The sequence below is a fragment of the Camelina sativa genome, chromosome 15 (assembly GCF_000633955.1).
Source record: "Camelina sativa cultivar DH55 chromosome 15, Cs, whole genome shotgun sequence".
In the NCBI taxonomy this organism is placed as follows: domain Eukaryota; kingdom Viridiplantae; phylum Streptophyta; class Magnoliopsida; order Brassicales; family Brassicaceae; genus Camelina; species Camelina sativa.
In genome coordinates, this window is record NC_025699.1 from 17,115,108 (window position 1) to 17,130,718 (window position 15,611).

A 15,611-nucleotide genomic window follows, 5' to 3' on the forward strand; every position below is an offset into this window, starting at 1 on the left:
TGAACCAATTTACAGAAAAAAAGAACTTCAACTTGATAAAAAGAACATCATTTTTATTATTTTGGCAGAGATAAAAAGTCTTAATTCCGAATTTGAGCGTGCTAATAGTTTAATCAATTAAAGTTATAAAGAAAAGTAACTTTATAAATTCAGGAGTAATCAGTAGATTTATACCATTCTTGTCCATCACTTTAAACTCTTTGATCCGACGGTAAGCAATCAATCCGGTTTAACACTTTCTGATTATAAAGATTCCAACTTTTGGATTAATCGGACGGTAAGGAACCAATCCGGTTTGAGTTTGGATCATAGCCGGTGAGATGATTGACCAAAGTAGTCAACACTCTCTTTCTGCTACAAAGGAGCAGCCTTGAAACTCAAAGTTCTTACCTTTTTCCCTTCACTAACCTCTCTCTCTCTCTCTTTGTGAGAAATGGGCATGGAAGTTTTGAGATTTCTTCATGTTTCTTTCTTCTTTGTGTTGATTCTTCACTGTCATTGTGGAACATCTCTCTCTGGCTCTACTGATGTGAAGCTTCTTTTAGGAAAGATCAAGCCTTCACTACAAGGAAGCAGTGAGAGCTTACTGTTGTCTTCTTGGAATACATCTGTTCCGGTTTGTCAATGGAGAGGGGTGAAATGGGTATTTGCAGATGGGTCTCCTCTTCAGTGTAGTAGTGACCTGTCTTCACCACAATGGACTAACAGCTCTCTCTTCAACGACTCTTCTCTTCACCTTCTCTCTCTTCAGCTTCCTTCTGCTAATCTCACTGGCTCACTCCCTAGGGAGATTGGTGGGTTCTCTATGCTTCAAAGTGTGTTCCTCAACATCAACTCTTTAAGTGGGTCAATCCCACTTGAGCTTGGTTACACTTCTTCTCTCTCTGATGTTGATTTGAGTGGTAACACCCTATCTGGGGTTTTGCCTCCTTCGATTTGGAACCTCTGTGATAAGCTTGTCTCTTTCAAGATTCACGGTAATAACTTGTCTGGGGTCTTGCCTGAGCCTGCTTTGCCAAATTCGACTTGTGGTAATCTCCAAGTTCTTGATTTGGGTGGTAATAAGTTCTCTGGTGAGTTCCCTGAGTATATAACTAGGTTTAAAGGTCTGAAGTCACTTGATCTTTCAAATAATGTCTTTGAGGGTCTTGTTCCTGAGGGTTTAGCTGTATTACAACTAGAAAGCATCAATCTTTCTCACAATAACTTCAGTGGGATGTTACCAGATTTTGGTGAATCAAAGTTTGGAGCAGAATCTTTTGAAGGGAACAGTCCTAGCCTTTGTGGTTTGCCTTTGAAACCTTGTCTTGGCTCCTCTAGGTTGAGTCCAGGTGCTGTTGCTGGTCTGGTGATTGGTTTAATGTCTGGAGCTGTTGTTGTGGCCTCGTTGTTAATAGGGTATTTGCAGAACAAGAAAAGAAAGAGTAGTATAGAGAGTGAAGATGATATGGAAGAAGGTGATGAAGAAGATGAGATCGGTGAAAAAGAAGGCGGTGAAGGGAAGTTAATAGTGTTCCAAGGTGGTGAGAATCTGACATTGGATGATGTTTTGAATGCAACGGGACAAGTTATGGAGAAGACTAGCTATGGTACAGTATATAAGGCAAAGCTTAGTGATGGAGGGAATATTGCTTTGAGGCTGTTGAGAGAAGGTACTTGTAAGGATAAAAGTTCTTGTCTGCCTGTTATAAGGCAATTGGGGCGTATTCGGCATGAGAATTTGGTTCCTTTGAGAGCTTTCTATCAGGGGAAAAGAGGAGAAAAGCTTCTCATCTATGACTATCTTCCCAACATAAGTTTACATGATTTGTTGCACGGTATTTGCTTTCTTTATCCATCTTCTTCCCATTTTATCATCTTGTTACAAGTCCTTCTTGCTTTGATTTTTTTAGTTATTCGTATGTTGAAGTTTGTTGTTTGAATGATGTGCAGAAAGTAAACCTGGAAAGCCACCTCTGAATTGGGCCAGGAGACACAAGATTGCACTTGGCATAGCGAGAGGACTTGCTTATCTTCATACCGGACAAGAAGTTCCTGTCATCCATGGAAATATTAGGTCAAAGAATGTGCTTGTGGACGACTTTTTCTTTGCAAGGCTCACTGAGTTTGGACTTGACAAGATAATGGTACAGGCAGTAGCCGATGAGATCGTTTCGCAGGCGAAATCCGACGGGTACAAAGCACCTGAACTTCACAAGATGAAGAAGTGCAATCCAAGGAGTGATGTTTACGCCTTTGGGATCCTTCTCTTGGAGATACTGATGGGTAAGAAACCGGGAAAGAGTGGAAGGAACGGTAATGAATATGTGGATCTGCCTTCTTTGGTTAAAGCTGCGGTGTTGGAAGAGACGACAATGGAGGTTTTTGACTTGGAGGCAATGAAAGGAATTAGGAGCCCCATGGAAGAAGGTTTGGTTCATGCATTGAAGCTGGCAATGGGATGTTGTGCTCCTGTTACAACAGTTAGACCCACCATGGAAGAGGTTGTGAAGCAGTTGGAAGAGAACAGACCGAGGAATAGATCCGCATTGTACAGCCCAACAGAAACCAGGAGCGACGCCGAAACTCCATTTTGAGTCAATCTATCTTCTACAAGTTTTTTGTTTGTTTGTAATTTCTTACTTTAGTTGGCTATTTGCATTTGTTTCATTGGCAAGAAACCATTTTGATTTTGATTTTAATCTATATTTGTTGATGAGAATGGTGTAACAGAAGCAGTTCAAAGTAATTATATTGATAGAAGAATATATGATACATGATGATACACCAAATGAGTAATGAGGATTAAGAAGAAGAAGAATGATGCACTGTACTACAATTTGGAGTCGAACAACACTGAAGCTCATCAAAGCTGGCCCAGGTTGACGATTTGAAGCAGAGACGAGTCTAAGATGGTAAAAGAGAAGGAAGAGAAGGAAGAGAAACGAAAAAAAAAAAAAAAGAGACAATGATATGTAAAAGACGGGAACGAAGAAAACAAATTATTTTTCTTCTTTTGTTTCCCTGAGCTAGTCAGTATCCTCTTTGGTCTTGGGTTTGAGGATTATACAATTAACTAACACCGCATACCATACCTGCATTTAAGGGCACCGGAGCTGTAGGTAAGCATTCTTACAACGGAAGCTGGTTTAGCTCCCAAACTAGATGCTCTGGCATAGCTTGCAGGAGCAGCAGCTCCAGATCTAGTGAAGTAGGCACCGTTGAGCATTTGGTCTCCCTGCGATCTCCAGTTCCATTGCTTCCATTCCCCTTGCCATGAACCCACCCTCTTCGTCACCTATTAAATCAAAATATTGCATTTAGATCCATCTGTCCTACTTCAATTAACTAAGATTGATCAAAGAGAGAACTTATGGTATACCTCTTTGGCAAAAGGGTTTCCAGGGGCAAGGAACCGATTGCCTTGGCTGTTAATGGTAGGGTTAGCACTTCCACCAATTGCATACATTACCCAGTGAGTGTAATCATTGTTTACAACATGGAAATAACCATGTCTACACCTGAAAATAACAGCAAAAGCATCAGCACTCTTGTCTTCTGTAGCAAACACAATCATTGGAAACGGATGAAGACAAGAACCTCGGCATTCTCTGTATAAGCCCTTCCCCAAAATGGTTATATGCTATGGTCACTTGCATCATCTTGTCTCTGGTGTATGAATCACTATGCCCCATCAACATAACCTGCCATTCCCATCAATAAAAACTCTTCTCAACTTATGAAAAAGTCCATTGTCTCGGCAGCTATTAAGCTAAAGATCAAAAGACAAAAACACACTAGCCATCTTCACCACAACCTACACAATTCAGTTCACGACACTATCTCCACAGAAGCTCAGCAAATTTGGTAAATGTAAGGCAAAGTAGAATCAGGCAAAGGAAGCAAACCTCGTTGTGGTGAGTCATATAGTTATTGGAGATAGTAATAGCAGTAGATCCCATAATAGCATCAACCAATCCATCAGCACAATTAGACAACGAATTGTGATCAATCCAAATATGACTCGATCCAAATATCGAAATCGCATCACCATCCGCCATAGTCCTCCACCCGTAATGCGACGGCGAGCTACGAACCATAGCGTTACCAGTCCTTCTACAATCATGTATATTAATCCCATGGATGATAATGTTCGTCACAAACTGGATCGTGATACAAGCACCGCCGGCAATCGCTACGTTCACGCCACGTCCATCGATCGTTTTGAAGCTGTTCATGATTAGCTCCTGACTCAGAGTGATCACCATGTCGCGCTTGAACACGATCCATAGCGGACGGTCTTGGATCACGGCGTGACGGAGCGTTCCCGGTCGAGGATTAACCGCGTCGTGGTCTGACGGATCCGTGACGACGTAGTAACGACCATCGCGTCCTCCGACTGCGTTACGACCGAATCCAATCGCGCAGTTCGCGAGTCGCTTACGACGGAGATGCCAGTTCCGATCACATCTCCAACAGTCGTCGATTGGGTTCCCGGTGGCGCATGAGAAGAATCCTAACCTCCTCCGCTCTGTACTGTTCTTAATCGTCCTGTTATATTAAAGAAATAACAGAAAGAGAACTTAATTTTAAACTTGTTATCAAATTAACCCGTAAATGTTTTGATTTCACATTAAAGCCCTTGAAGTCACGTGGAGGAGTGGAAGAAGCTAACCATGTGGTGTAATTAATGTAACCATATGATACGGAACCATACGGACACCTTTATAATTTTCTATTTTTGTAATGTTTTTAAAATAAATGTTAGTAGAAGAAAACTTTATACAACAAAAATGTGTAAACATTTATTACAAACAAAAAAAAAAGAAATTGCGTCGGTGGGGTGAGGAAAAAAATAGCGAGGAGAGAGGCGCTTTAAATGGCGATCACGGCGTGTCTGTGTCGCATATAAAACCCAAGTTGTGCTATAACACTAAAACGAGGTTTTCTTTCTAAAATTAGAGATATAGAATAAAAACATTTATGGGAAAATTATAGGTGCAAATTTTTATTGTTATTTTATGTAACTTAATACTTTTAAGGGAAACACAACGTTTGACTATCTGAAGGGGTTATTAATATGAAAGTGAAATAAAAATGTCTTATTATTAACTGCTATTTATATTTAAAAAAACATATTTATAAAGGGAGAGAGATCTTACATGTCGACCATTGCAGCTACGTCTTCTGGGTTTTTAACGGCATGTTCGTTCCATGCACCGTCGTCGTTAGATAACCTGAAAAAAACAGAGCAATTTCAAAACGAGGTCGTATTAGCATTTTCGTTGATTAAATCTGAACGGCTGAGATTGACTAGGAAGTTTAAAAGACTTACCTATTAGCCGTTGATGAATTACTCGAGCTATGAGACTTGGGCTCCTCTGTTTCGTTTGCCCTGTAAACAAAAAAAAAATGTAGAGACAAATGTTACTTCTCCCCTTTAACTAGTAGATAGATTTGGAAAGTTTCGAAATGCTCGAAGGTTTACATTGTTGATGCATTTACACATAGTGCTAGAATGATTAGAGTTGCTGAGAGAGCTAAGAAGCTTCTGCTATTGAAGACCGCCATTGTTGGATATATTGAAGCTCTCTCTCCTTTGTTCTTAATGGAGACAAATGTAGGAGGGGAGAGAGAGAGATCTAAGTTGAAGAAGCTGAAGATGAAATCACATCTTTATATATAGGCAAGCAACGAAGGTAGGAAGAAGCAGCTTAACTCCGTTAACTATTATTATTATTATTCCACTTGACGTTAAGATTTCTCGTACGGTGGGATCAGTTTCATTTAACGGCGTTTATTAACTGTCGTCTTCCGTGATATATATGGTTGAATCACATTGTTTTGACTTTATTTTTTAGCCTTAACCAAATTTTGGGAGGTATGTAACCACTTTCCCGGTTAGTTCTTTCTTACCAAACTGCTATACTAATAAAAAATCTTGATAATTTTTTTTATAAAAATTATCTGTTTTAGTTAATGGACATTTAATATATATATATATACACGTTAATTAGCTTCAAAAATATTTTCAATTAATTTACAAATGCTAATATTTCATTTAATTTTTTTTTTTTTTGACAACAATATCGAATTAGATCAGCTCAAGTGAGCCAATTGGGGTAGGAATGATTTACAGAAGTAACCACATGCGGCTAATATTTCATTTAAAAGAATACAAAATGACACTTTTTTTTAAACAAAAATAATGTTAAAACAACACTCTTCAATTGAAAACAGTTTTAACTCTCAACTGTACATGCTAATTAGCAATAATACTCCTAAAAATCTAGATGTACAAGTACATTAAAACTTTCAAATTCTCAATCACTATAATCAGAATAATTAGTTTAATATCTCAGTTAATTAGTAAAACGGATGCATAATATTATTGCTTCAATTATATTAGCAAAGAATCATTTACCACAATTAAGACTTTTTTCATCGTAAATTTATATATATATATATATATATTTATGCAGAAATTAATTCATTTTCCTAATTTAGTACAATAGATAAAGAATTCCTTTTATCATATTATGGATTATAAATTATTAATAAAAAATCTATATCAAATTTTATATTTTCTCTTAAAATTTATGGTGAATGCTTTAATTTTAATCCAAACACACAACTTAAGAAGTTTGTTTATAATAAGATAATTTATTTGATAACTATTTTGAACTAAGCCCAAATTAATTTTCGAAGATGCGGCCATTCTTATACTTTAAAATGTTTACAGTGTAACAATGATCACGTTATCTATTATGAATCTTTAACCGCTGGGCATAAATTTACATATATTATACTATATTAGATTACTAATAGTTATTTACATAACGAGTATATTAGATTACTAATAGTTATTTACATAACGAGACCAACTTTACTAATGGGCTAAGAATCTCGTGACCGATCCTATCATAGATAGAGTCGGCAAGCCCAAAACAAATCCTAAGGGATTAGGATAAAGGATCTCTATATAAAAGGAGAGCAGCTTCCATGAGAGGGATCATCGAGAACAAAACAAGAGACCTAAAACACAAAACACACGACTCAACTCTAGAATGCGGCTAGGGTTTATAGATTGATTCGCTGTGCCTTGAATTCTTGTATTTGAGCTCGAGATTTTGTTAATAAAAGCAACTATTCAATATATGTTTCTTGTTTCCGTAGTCTTTAAACGAATCGATTAATTTTGCCCAAACAATAATTATAAGTTTTTTTTTATTGGTCGGTGTTTCGGCCTTTCGAGTACTACAAATTGCATGGAAACCACGTCTATATTTTCATGCTTGCTATATTATATGTTTAATGTTGCATGTATATTAATTATTCTCTAGTTTCAATCAAAACGCCGACTTGAGAAATTTTGAGGTTAGGTACCGATTTATAATATTAGGTTTGACGTCGTGGTTATGGATAATGCCATGCATTTATTAATGTATTTGCATGTCTTGTTTGTTGTTAAAGATTAAGGTATAAACGTATTTGCATGATTAGTAAGTACAATGCATATACCCATGTAGACGAAATTACATATTGATGAAATGGCGCTCATCATCAAACTGATTATTAAGCATGTGATTTTGGCAAATACGTAAAGTCAATTTCTATGAATTAAATCTAAGTTTTTATATAGATGTTGTACTCGAATAGAATTCTAGGATGAGTACATGCACGTTTAGTTCGAAACGATAAATTATTATGCCAACCATAAACTCCAAATATATATTAAATATCTAACTATCTGCAATGTCTAGTCTTTGGAGGAACTACGAATGAAAAATCAAAAGAACACATGTGCCATTGTGGTCGGAATCTTACCATAGAGAAACCAAGATAATATCAGTTAAACTTTTTTTTTTTAATCAGTTAAACTTTGCAATATGTATATCACATATAATGTAGTTTACACGAACTTTTAGCATCGCTTTTATTTAGTAATTATGACTTAGACCAATGAAGTAATTTATGAAAAAAAATTGAGGTCTATATTACATATTATACATGTCGCTAGCTATCTACTTCAATCTTATTTCATTAATAATAGAAAATCAAGCTGACTTCTTAAAGTTTCATACAATATATATACAGCCATTGCATCCATATGTCGTACGAGTATTATCACTAGCTAATAATCATATTATTGGTAGCTTCATATCAGGAAAAGACATCTCATTATGGATAAATTTATATAAGCAAACTCAGTATCACGCGGACTTATATATATTGTAAGCATATCATTTGTGCACCCATGTGCATGTAAACTTATTGATGCTCAAAGAAAAAAAATCGAAATCTATGACATAAAGAACTTTTGAAGGAACAACTGGATGGTTACATTTACATAAATTACAAGGACCCTGAAAAATAATGTAACTCGAAATTTGATTTGAGGGAAATCAATATTTTTTTTTTGGGCAAACAAGGGAAATCAATCTATGCAGTTTATTAATTAGTAGAAAAATGTGTATAGATAGAAATATAGAATCACACTAAAAGAATATAATATATGGAAAAGGTGGGAAGTTTAAGGAGGGCATTACTCGAAGCACATTTGTTTTGGCATTGACTTTTGCACATAAGACAAGCCACATGGCCGGCCGGTTATCACCGTTAATCAAGACACATGAACATTACTTCGATTAACTTTATTTGATAATCATTCACTGGATTATAGTAATGATCTACTGGATTATAGCTGCTATACTTTTTTCGTCAATTCCTTAAATCTATAGTTTGTATTTATTCCGATGGATATCTAATAATTAATTCACACACAGTTTTTTTTTTTTTTTTTTTTTTNTTTTTTTTTTAATTTAATGTTAAATTATATTCAAAAGAAAATAAACGTTTTACAAAATTTGTGGTAGAAACTTTAAAACATTTTAAAAGAGAATACATTCAGTAGAACCTAGCTGCAAACCAAACTTGGATGGTTGTGGCGAAACTACCTTGAAGTGTACTAAGACGGTTCCGGACATTCTTGTCTATTAGTTTGATCAGATGCTCTGCTGTCAAGGGGGATTCTCCATGGCGTCGACTGTTTCTTTCCCTCCAAACCGAGTGAATGGTTGTTTGGAAAGTATAACCGAGAATTAGCTTCAGAGTTTTATCCAGTGTATTACCCGCAAGAAGGGAGATGACATCTTTCCAGCGACCTGTGTATTTATCTGCAAGTAGCTTTTCAGCTAAACTTTCCCACACCAGTTGCGTATAGTGACATTCAAAGAAGAGATGTTCTCTCATTTCTAGCGAGTGATTGCAGAGAATGCACCTTGCGTCTGCCTGAGGGTTCCACTGTTGTAGTTTTTCCCCCGTAGCGAGTCTGTTTTTAATTGCCAACCAGGTGAGAAAGGCGTACTTTGGAGTAGCTTGTGGGAACCAAATGACTTTGAAATCATCCAGTTGTGGGTGGGGGGCATGAATATGTTGCCAGGTATCTTTGGTTGAAAAGCTGTTGCGGTAACAGTCGTGTTTACCTTTCCACAGAGGGATGTCATGGTCACAAGAACGACGTAGATTCTGTTTCTGAATCTCTTCCTCTACAGCTATTAATATAGGTAACCGATGCTTCCGTCTCCTCTGCATATCCATTACGTCAGCCACAGTGTTTGATTTTGTGATACCAAGATCGATGAAACCCCTGTCTCCCAGTAAGTCATGTAAACAGCCTATCGAACTCCATTTATCAAACCAGAAGGATGTTGATGCACCATTATGCACATCCACACACAGTTCTTTCTGATTTTACAATTTTAATCAAAAGTTTGAACACTCCATTTATACAACTCCATATCATCCTTCCGATGATCTTGAAGAGACCATATTCAATATTCTCAATTTCTATCATACACAAGACCTCACTAATCGACAACTCTTTCCCAAATGGTTATTTTGGAGAATTTGGAAAATAAGAAAAACTTTTTTTTTTTGTCAAAATACTTGATTTCATTCATCACAATACCAAGTACAATAGAGTAGGATTCAAAGATCCAATGTTTAACACAGAAGCAAAAGAGGTATTCCCCAATACCATTCAAAGATAGGTAACATAATTCAACAAAGGATCCAAAAGAGCTTTAGGACAGATGCTAGAAAGCAGTTTGACCCATGAGAGATCAAGGTTTGCTGAAGGATCTTCCATGAGTATATCCATGGTAGACACAATGGTCATTGTCAAACAGAGACTATGACGTTGATAAGTTGGTTGCAGTTATGCTTCGTGCCGGCATGAGTGGAGCTACTCGAAGTAGTGCATAAACCATCTCAAGAACCTTTTTGAACTTTGGAGCAATAAGAGCTTCCTTTGAAGCTATCATCATGATACAAACAAGATAACTGTCTGTAACAACCCGTCCCGTGGACCCCACTAGCCCCCCGCTAGCTGCCCCAACAGACTGTCCGTGGTCCCCGCTAGCCCACTGCTAGCCGTCCCAACGGACCCCAAGCTGGCCCTGCAGATCAATTGGTGGCAACTTGTCCTGTGGGAAGGTTGTTAAAAGGTGAGGACCAGGGTTCAAGGAACGTCTGGCGTACCAATAACCTACTGGTGGATTTGGATTTCCACAGTGATAGGTTAGGGCCAGCTTGGGGTCTGTTGGGACGGCTAGCAGTGGGCTAGCGGGGACCACAGACAGTCCGTTGGAGCAGCTAGCGGGGGGCTAGTGGGGTCCACGGGACGGGTTGTTACAATAAAAATCGATTTTTATGTGACAACCTGTCCCGTTGACCCCACTAGCCCACTGCTAGCTTGCCCCCATAGGCCCGAAGCTGGCCCTGCAGAGCATCGATCCTAACCCCTCACTGGGCAAATGGAACTATTCACCCAAATCCACAGTAGGTTATTGGTGTGCCAGGCGTTCCTCGAACCCTGGTCCCCACCCTTTAACAACCTTCCCACAGGACAAGCTGTCACCAATTGACCTGCATATGTGACAACCCGTCCCGTTGACCCCACTAGCCCACTGCTAGCTTGCCCCCATAGGCCCGAAGCTGGCCCTGCAGGGCATCGATCCTAACCCCTCACTGGGCAAATGGAACTATTCATCCAAATCCATAGTAGGTTATTGGTGCGCCAGACGTTCTTCGAACCCTGGTCCCCACCCTTTAACAACCTTCCCACAGGACAACCTTCCCTGTTATTGGGAAGGTTGTTAAAGGGTGGGGACCAGGGTTCGAGGAACGCCTAGCGCACCAATAACCTACTGTGGATTTGGATGAATAGTTCCATTTGCCCAGTGAGGGGTTAGGATCGATGCCCTGCAGGGCCAGCTTCGGGCCTATGGGGGCAAGCTAGCAGTGGGCTAGTGGGGTCAATGGGACGGGTTGTCACACTGTCAAACCGTAACATAACTGGTGGGTTCTCTCTCACATAAGAGCCATGTCTATGGACATTAACCACACACGTTTTGTAGCCGGTTTGACATGGACAGTACATGAGCAGACATGAGTTTCATGTTTGGTGACAAGGGTTGGGAGTAAAGATCTATTGGAGTCGTGAAATAGACACAACTCCTAGAACAGTAAGAATAACTTTTTTTCAATAAAATTGGTGAAAGTTCATACAAAAGAATACTAAATGCACGAGATAAAATCAAAGAATAAATCAAAATGCATTTTTTTTTGTGAGCACACAAAATTGTCTTCAAGACAAGTTATGACCAAATTTTCCGTATATATATATATATATTTTTTTTTACCTCAAAAACTTCATATTTTATTAAGCCAGTTCTAAAAGGTTAGCCTCAACAGCTAACCAACCCGGAACCTGCGGGCTTACATGGGAGAATAAACTACCTCGTACTCGAGCTGCCTTTGCAAGGCAGTCGGCACAGACATTAAACAGTCTAGGGATGTAGCTGATAGAGAAAAAAGAAAACCTCTTTTGATATGATCGCAGTAGATCGAGTTCTGATGCAAACACTGGCCAATCCTTAGATTCATCTAACACACTGAGAATTTCCTGACAGTCTGTTTCGAAGTGAGTTGTTGTATGTCCCAGGGATAAAACACTTTCCATAGCCCAGCATAAAGCTTCTAATTCCGCATGAAGAGGTGATAACGCACAGGGTATTTCCTTTAGACCACAGATGGGCTGATCAATACCTTACAACCCGAGCTAATACCCGTCACCGAGTCTTCTTTTTTCCATGAGCCATCCACTTTGCAGGACAAGACACCCTGAGGGAGCGTTGTATCCTCCATCTCTAGTTGGTGGACCGGCGTCTCGTCCACAGCTTTGGTCTCTTCCACCAGTTGGCTAGCTTCCAGAGCTATGATTCTGAAACCGCAAGTTGTAGAGTATCTAGCGGTGGAACATCCTTATTGTTAAAGACCTTGTCGTTTCTCGCTTTCCAGATGTACCAGGCAACCCAAGGGAAGCTGTGAAGCTGTTCCTCCTCCGTACCTAGCTCTTTTGCTCGCCAAAACAGGAAGTCAAAGTTAGTGAAAAGAGCTTGACACGGGAAGACTCCTGGAGTTGTTGTTAAGCCCGATAGGGCCAAAACCTGAGCAGCGGGAGGACAGTCGAACAAAACATGGTTAATAGACTCCTCCTCTGCCCCATAGCATGCACAACAACGATCAGTTCTGCAGTGTCTATCCGCAAGACGGCTACAGGTAGAAACACATCCAGATAAAGCTTGCCATAAGAAATGTTTAGTCTTCTTAGATGTCCGCAGCTTCCACACATGATTTTTAAGGGCTGTTGTGCTCGGCTCCAAATACTAAGTTTCCTCCTGTTTTTGTTGTATCGCTAGTAGGTATCCCGACTTGACAGTGTATTGACCCGACTTTGTATGAACCCAAACATAGTCATCCACATCAAAAACCCTACTAGGCTTATGTCCTAGGATTAAAGGTATATCCGCTGGATCAAACAACTCTCCCAACCTCTCTACCTTCCAGCATTTTGTCTCAAAATCAATGAGATGGTTGACGTACAAGTGAGGATCTCGTGGAATGTCAATGTCTTTTTGTACTGCTGGCCGAGCGGGTATTGTCGGGATCCACTTATCGCTCCAAAATTTTGTATTAAAACCAGAGCGGATGTTCTTCCTAATGCCATCCGAAAGTAGTTCCTTTGCAGCCATCATACTTTTCCACCCGAAAGACGGGGAGTTGGCTGAGTTAACCTCTAAGGGGTTCGAGTATCTAAAATATCGACCTTTCAGCACTCTACACAAGAGGGAGTCCGGGAAGCGAAGTAGGCGCCAAACCTGTTTAGCTAGAAGAGCTAGATTAAAGGCCTTAAGATCTCTGAAGCCCAGCCCTCCTTTTGATTGCGGGATACAAATCTTGTCCCATGCTATCCAATGCAGACCACAGTTGTTTCCTTTAGTACTCCACCAGAACTTTGAGATTGCTCCGCGTAGCTTATTGAGGATGTTGTTCGGTAAGAGAAAGCAAGACATGACATAAGTTGGAAGAGCTTGCGCGACTGACTTTACCAACACCTCTCGGCCACCTTGTGAAAGAAGTCTTGCAGACCAAGCGTTGGTCTTATTAAGCAGTCTTTCTTGTACGAAGGAGAAAACCTGCTGCTTAGAACCACAGATTTTCTCCGGTAGTCCAAGGTACATCCCCATCCCACCGTCCTTAGAGATACCAATCGCATTCTTAATATCAGACTTTACTTGACGAGGCACTTTGTTCCCGAACAGGATTGCAGATTTATCCATGTTTAAGCGTTGTCCTGAGGCATTTCCATAAGTATTAATAATCTTCAACAACTCTGCACACTGCAGGATTTCTGCTTTGCAGAAGAAAAGACTATCGTCAGCAAATAGTAAGTGTGAAACCGGGGGACTTCCCTGAGCAATTTTCAGACCTGAAATCTGGCCCTCCTCTGCACCTTTGAGCTGCGAGATAAGAGCCTCTGTACATATTATAAAGAGGAAAGGGGATAGTGGATCTCCTTGACGCAGGCCTCTAGAAGGGGTGATGTTCCCTTTTGCCTCTCCATTAATGAGGATTTGATATGAAACAGAAGAGATGCAGCTTGTTATCCAACCTATCCATTTGTCACAGAAACCAAGTTTCCTCATTAGAGCTTCTAAGAAGGACCATTCCACTCTATCGTATGCCTTGCTCATATCTGTTTTTATCGCCACAAATTTAGACTTACAGATTGGATTAGTTCGTAAGGCATGGAAATTTTCTTGTGCTAACAGGATGTTGTCAGTAATAAGCCGTCTAGCCATAAAGGCTGATTGAGTCTCCGAGATCATCTTCGGGAGTGATTTTTTGAGCCGATTGCATAACACCTTTGATATGATTTTGTAGCTGACATTGCACAAACTGATTGGTCTAAACTCCTTCATTTCTCTGGGTCGCTCATTCTCTGGTATCAAACAGATGTTGGTTTGATTCAGCCTCGGGTCGAAAGTGCCTGTATCATAAAACTCTTTCACCATCTTTATAAGATCCTGCCCAAGTGAATCCCAGAATTTTTGATAGAAGAGGCTCGTCATCCCGTCTGGGCCAGGAGCCTTATCTGGATTGATGCTGAAGAGAGCTTTCTTAATTTCAGAATCAGAGAAAGGTCGAGTAAGAGCAGCATTCTGTTCAAGAGATACTCGCTCGGTAACATACCGGAGGGCTTCCGCCTGTTCTGATATATCTGATTCTGTAAACAGATTCTGAAATATGTAGAAGCAACAAGTTCAATACCTTCCTCCGTTTCCACCAGGTTACCATAATTATCTTTCAGGCTGATGATCCGGTTTCTTGCTCTTCTCTGTTTGGTTGTGGCATGGAAATACTTAGTATTTTGATCCCCCTCGCGCATCCAAGTAGCTCTGCTTTTTTGCTTCCAATAAATTTCTTCATCTCGGATTGCTGAGCATAATTGCCATTTTAAAGCTAACTCCTCCTCTGACGTAGTGAGATCATTACATTGAGCCTCATCTAATTTTGTTTTCAGATCTTCGATAAGCTTCACCGAGTTAGGTTGGTTGTTTCGCTTCCAGGATGAGATGGCTTTACGACAAGCTACAATACGATCATGGATATCAATCTCCTCCTCCGAGTTTGGCTGTATTCAGCCGTCCACCACTACTTCTTTAAAACCTTCCTTCCCAAGACATCTCTTATCAAATTCAAATTTGAAACTCTTTTTAGTTCTCCTCACTCGGGACCGGATACGAGCCAACACCGGCCGATGATCAGACCCCCATAGCTTTAGATACTCCACATCAGTGTGGGAAAACAGGGTATGCCAATCCTCATTGCCAACCGCTCTATCCAGGCGGCATTGGACTTTAACATTACTATGACGCCCTACCCATGAGAGTTGGTTGCCTTTGAAAGGGAATTCAATCATTCCACAACTTGCTAGCATAGTATTGAAAGAGATAAAGGAGCTATCTGGCCTTCGTCGACCTCCTCGCTTCTCATGGTTCCCTGTGATCTCGTTAAAGTCGCCAATCATGAACCACGCTCCTACTCTTGTTGTACTCATTCTTGTTAGCCTTTCCCATGCATTATCACGGCATGACACTACCGGATCTCCATACACAAAGGTTATGAAAACCTTGTGCCCTTCAATCGTTGTCTCAACATCTATCAGACGGTCATTAGAAAAAAGAATAGTAACTGCAGAAGAATTCATATAGAACAAGGCAAGT

General features: G+C 39.8%; 2 protein-coding genes across 2 annotated transcripts; one reads left to right on the top strand and one right to left on the bottom strand.

Moving 5' to 3' along the window:
- LOC104747028 (putative kinase-like protein TMKL1) lies at positions 273-2,905 on the top strand. Its single transcript, XM_010468593.2, has 2 exons — positions 273-1,817; positions 1,933-2,905. The coding sequence occupies exons 1-2, from the start codon at positions 434-436 to the stop codon at positions 2,574-2,576; spliced, it is 2,028 nt and encodes a 675-aa protein (XP_010466895.1). The 5' UTR covers positions 273-433; the 3' UTR covers positions 2,577-2,905.
- LOC104747027 (probable pectate lyase 10) lies at positions 2,717-5,616 on the bottom strand. Its single transcript, XM_010468592.2, has 7 exons — positions 5,468-5,616; positions 5,315-5,374; positions 5,142-5,216; positions 3,888-4,530; positions 3,580-3,683; positions 3,362-3,500; positions 2,717-3,277 (listed from the first exon to the last, which is right to left on the bottom strand). The coding sequence occupies exons 1-7, from the start codon at positions 5,548-5,550 to the stop codon at positions 3,056-3,058; spliced, it is 1,326 nt and encodes a 441-aa protein (XP_010466894.1). The 5' UTR covers positions 5,551-5,616; the 3' UTR covers positions 2,717-3,055.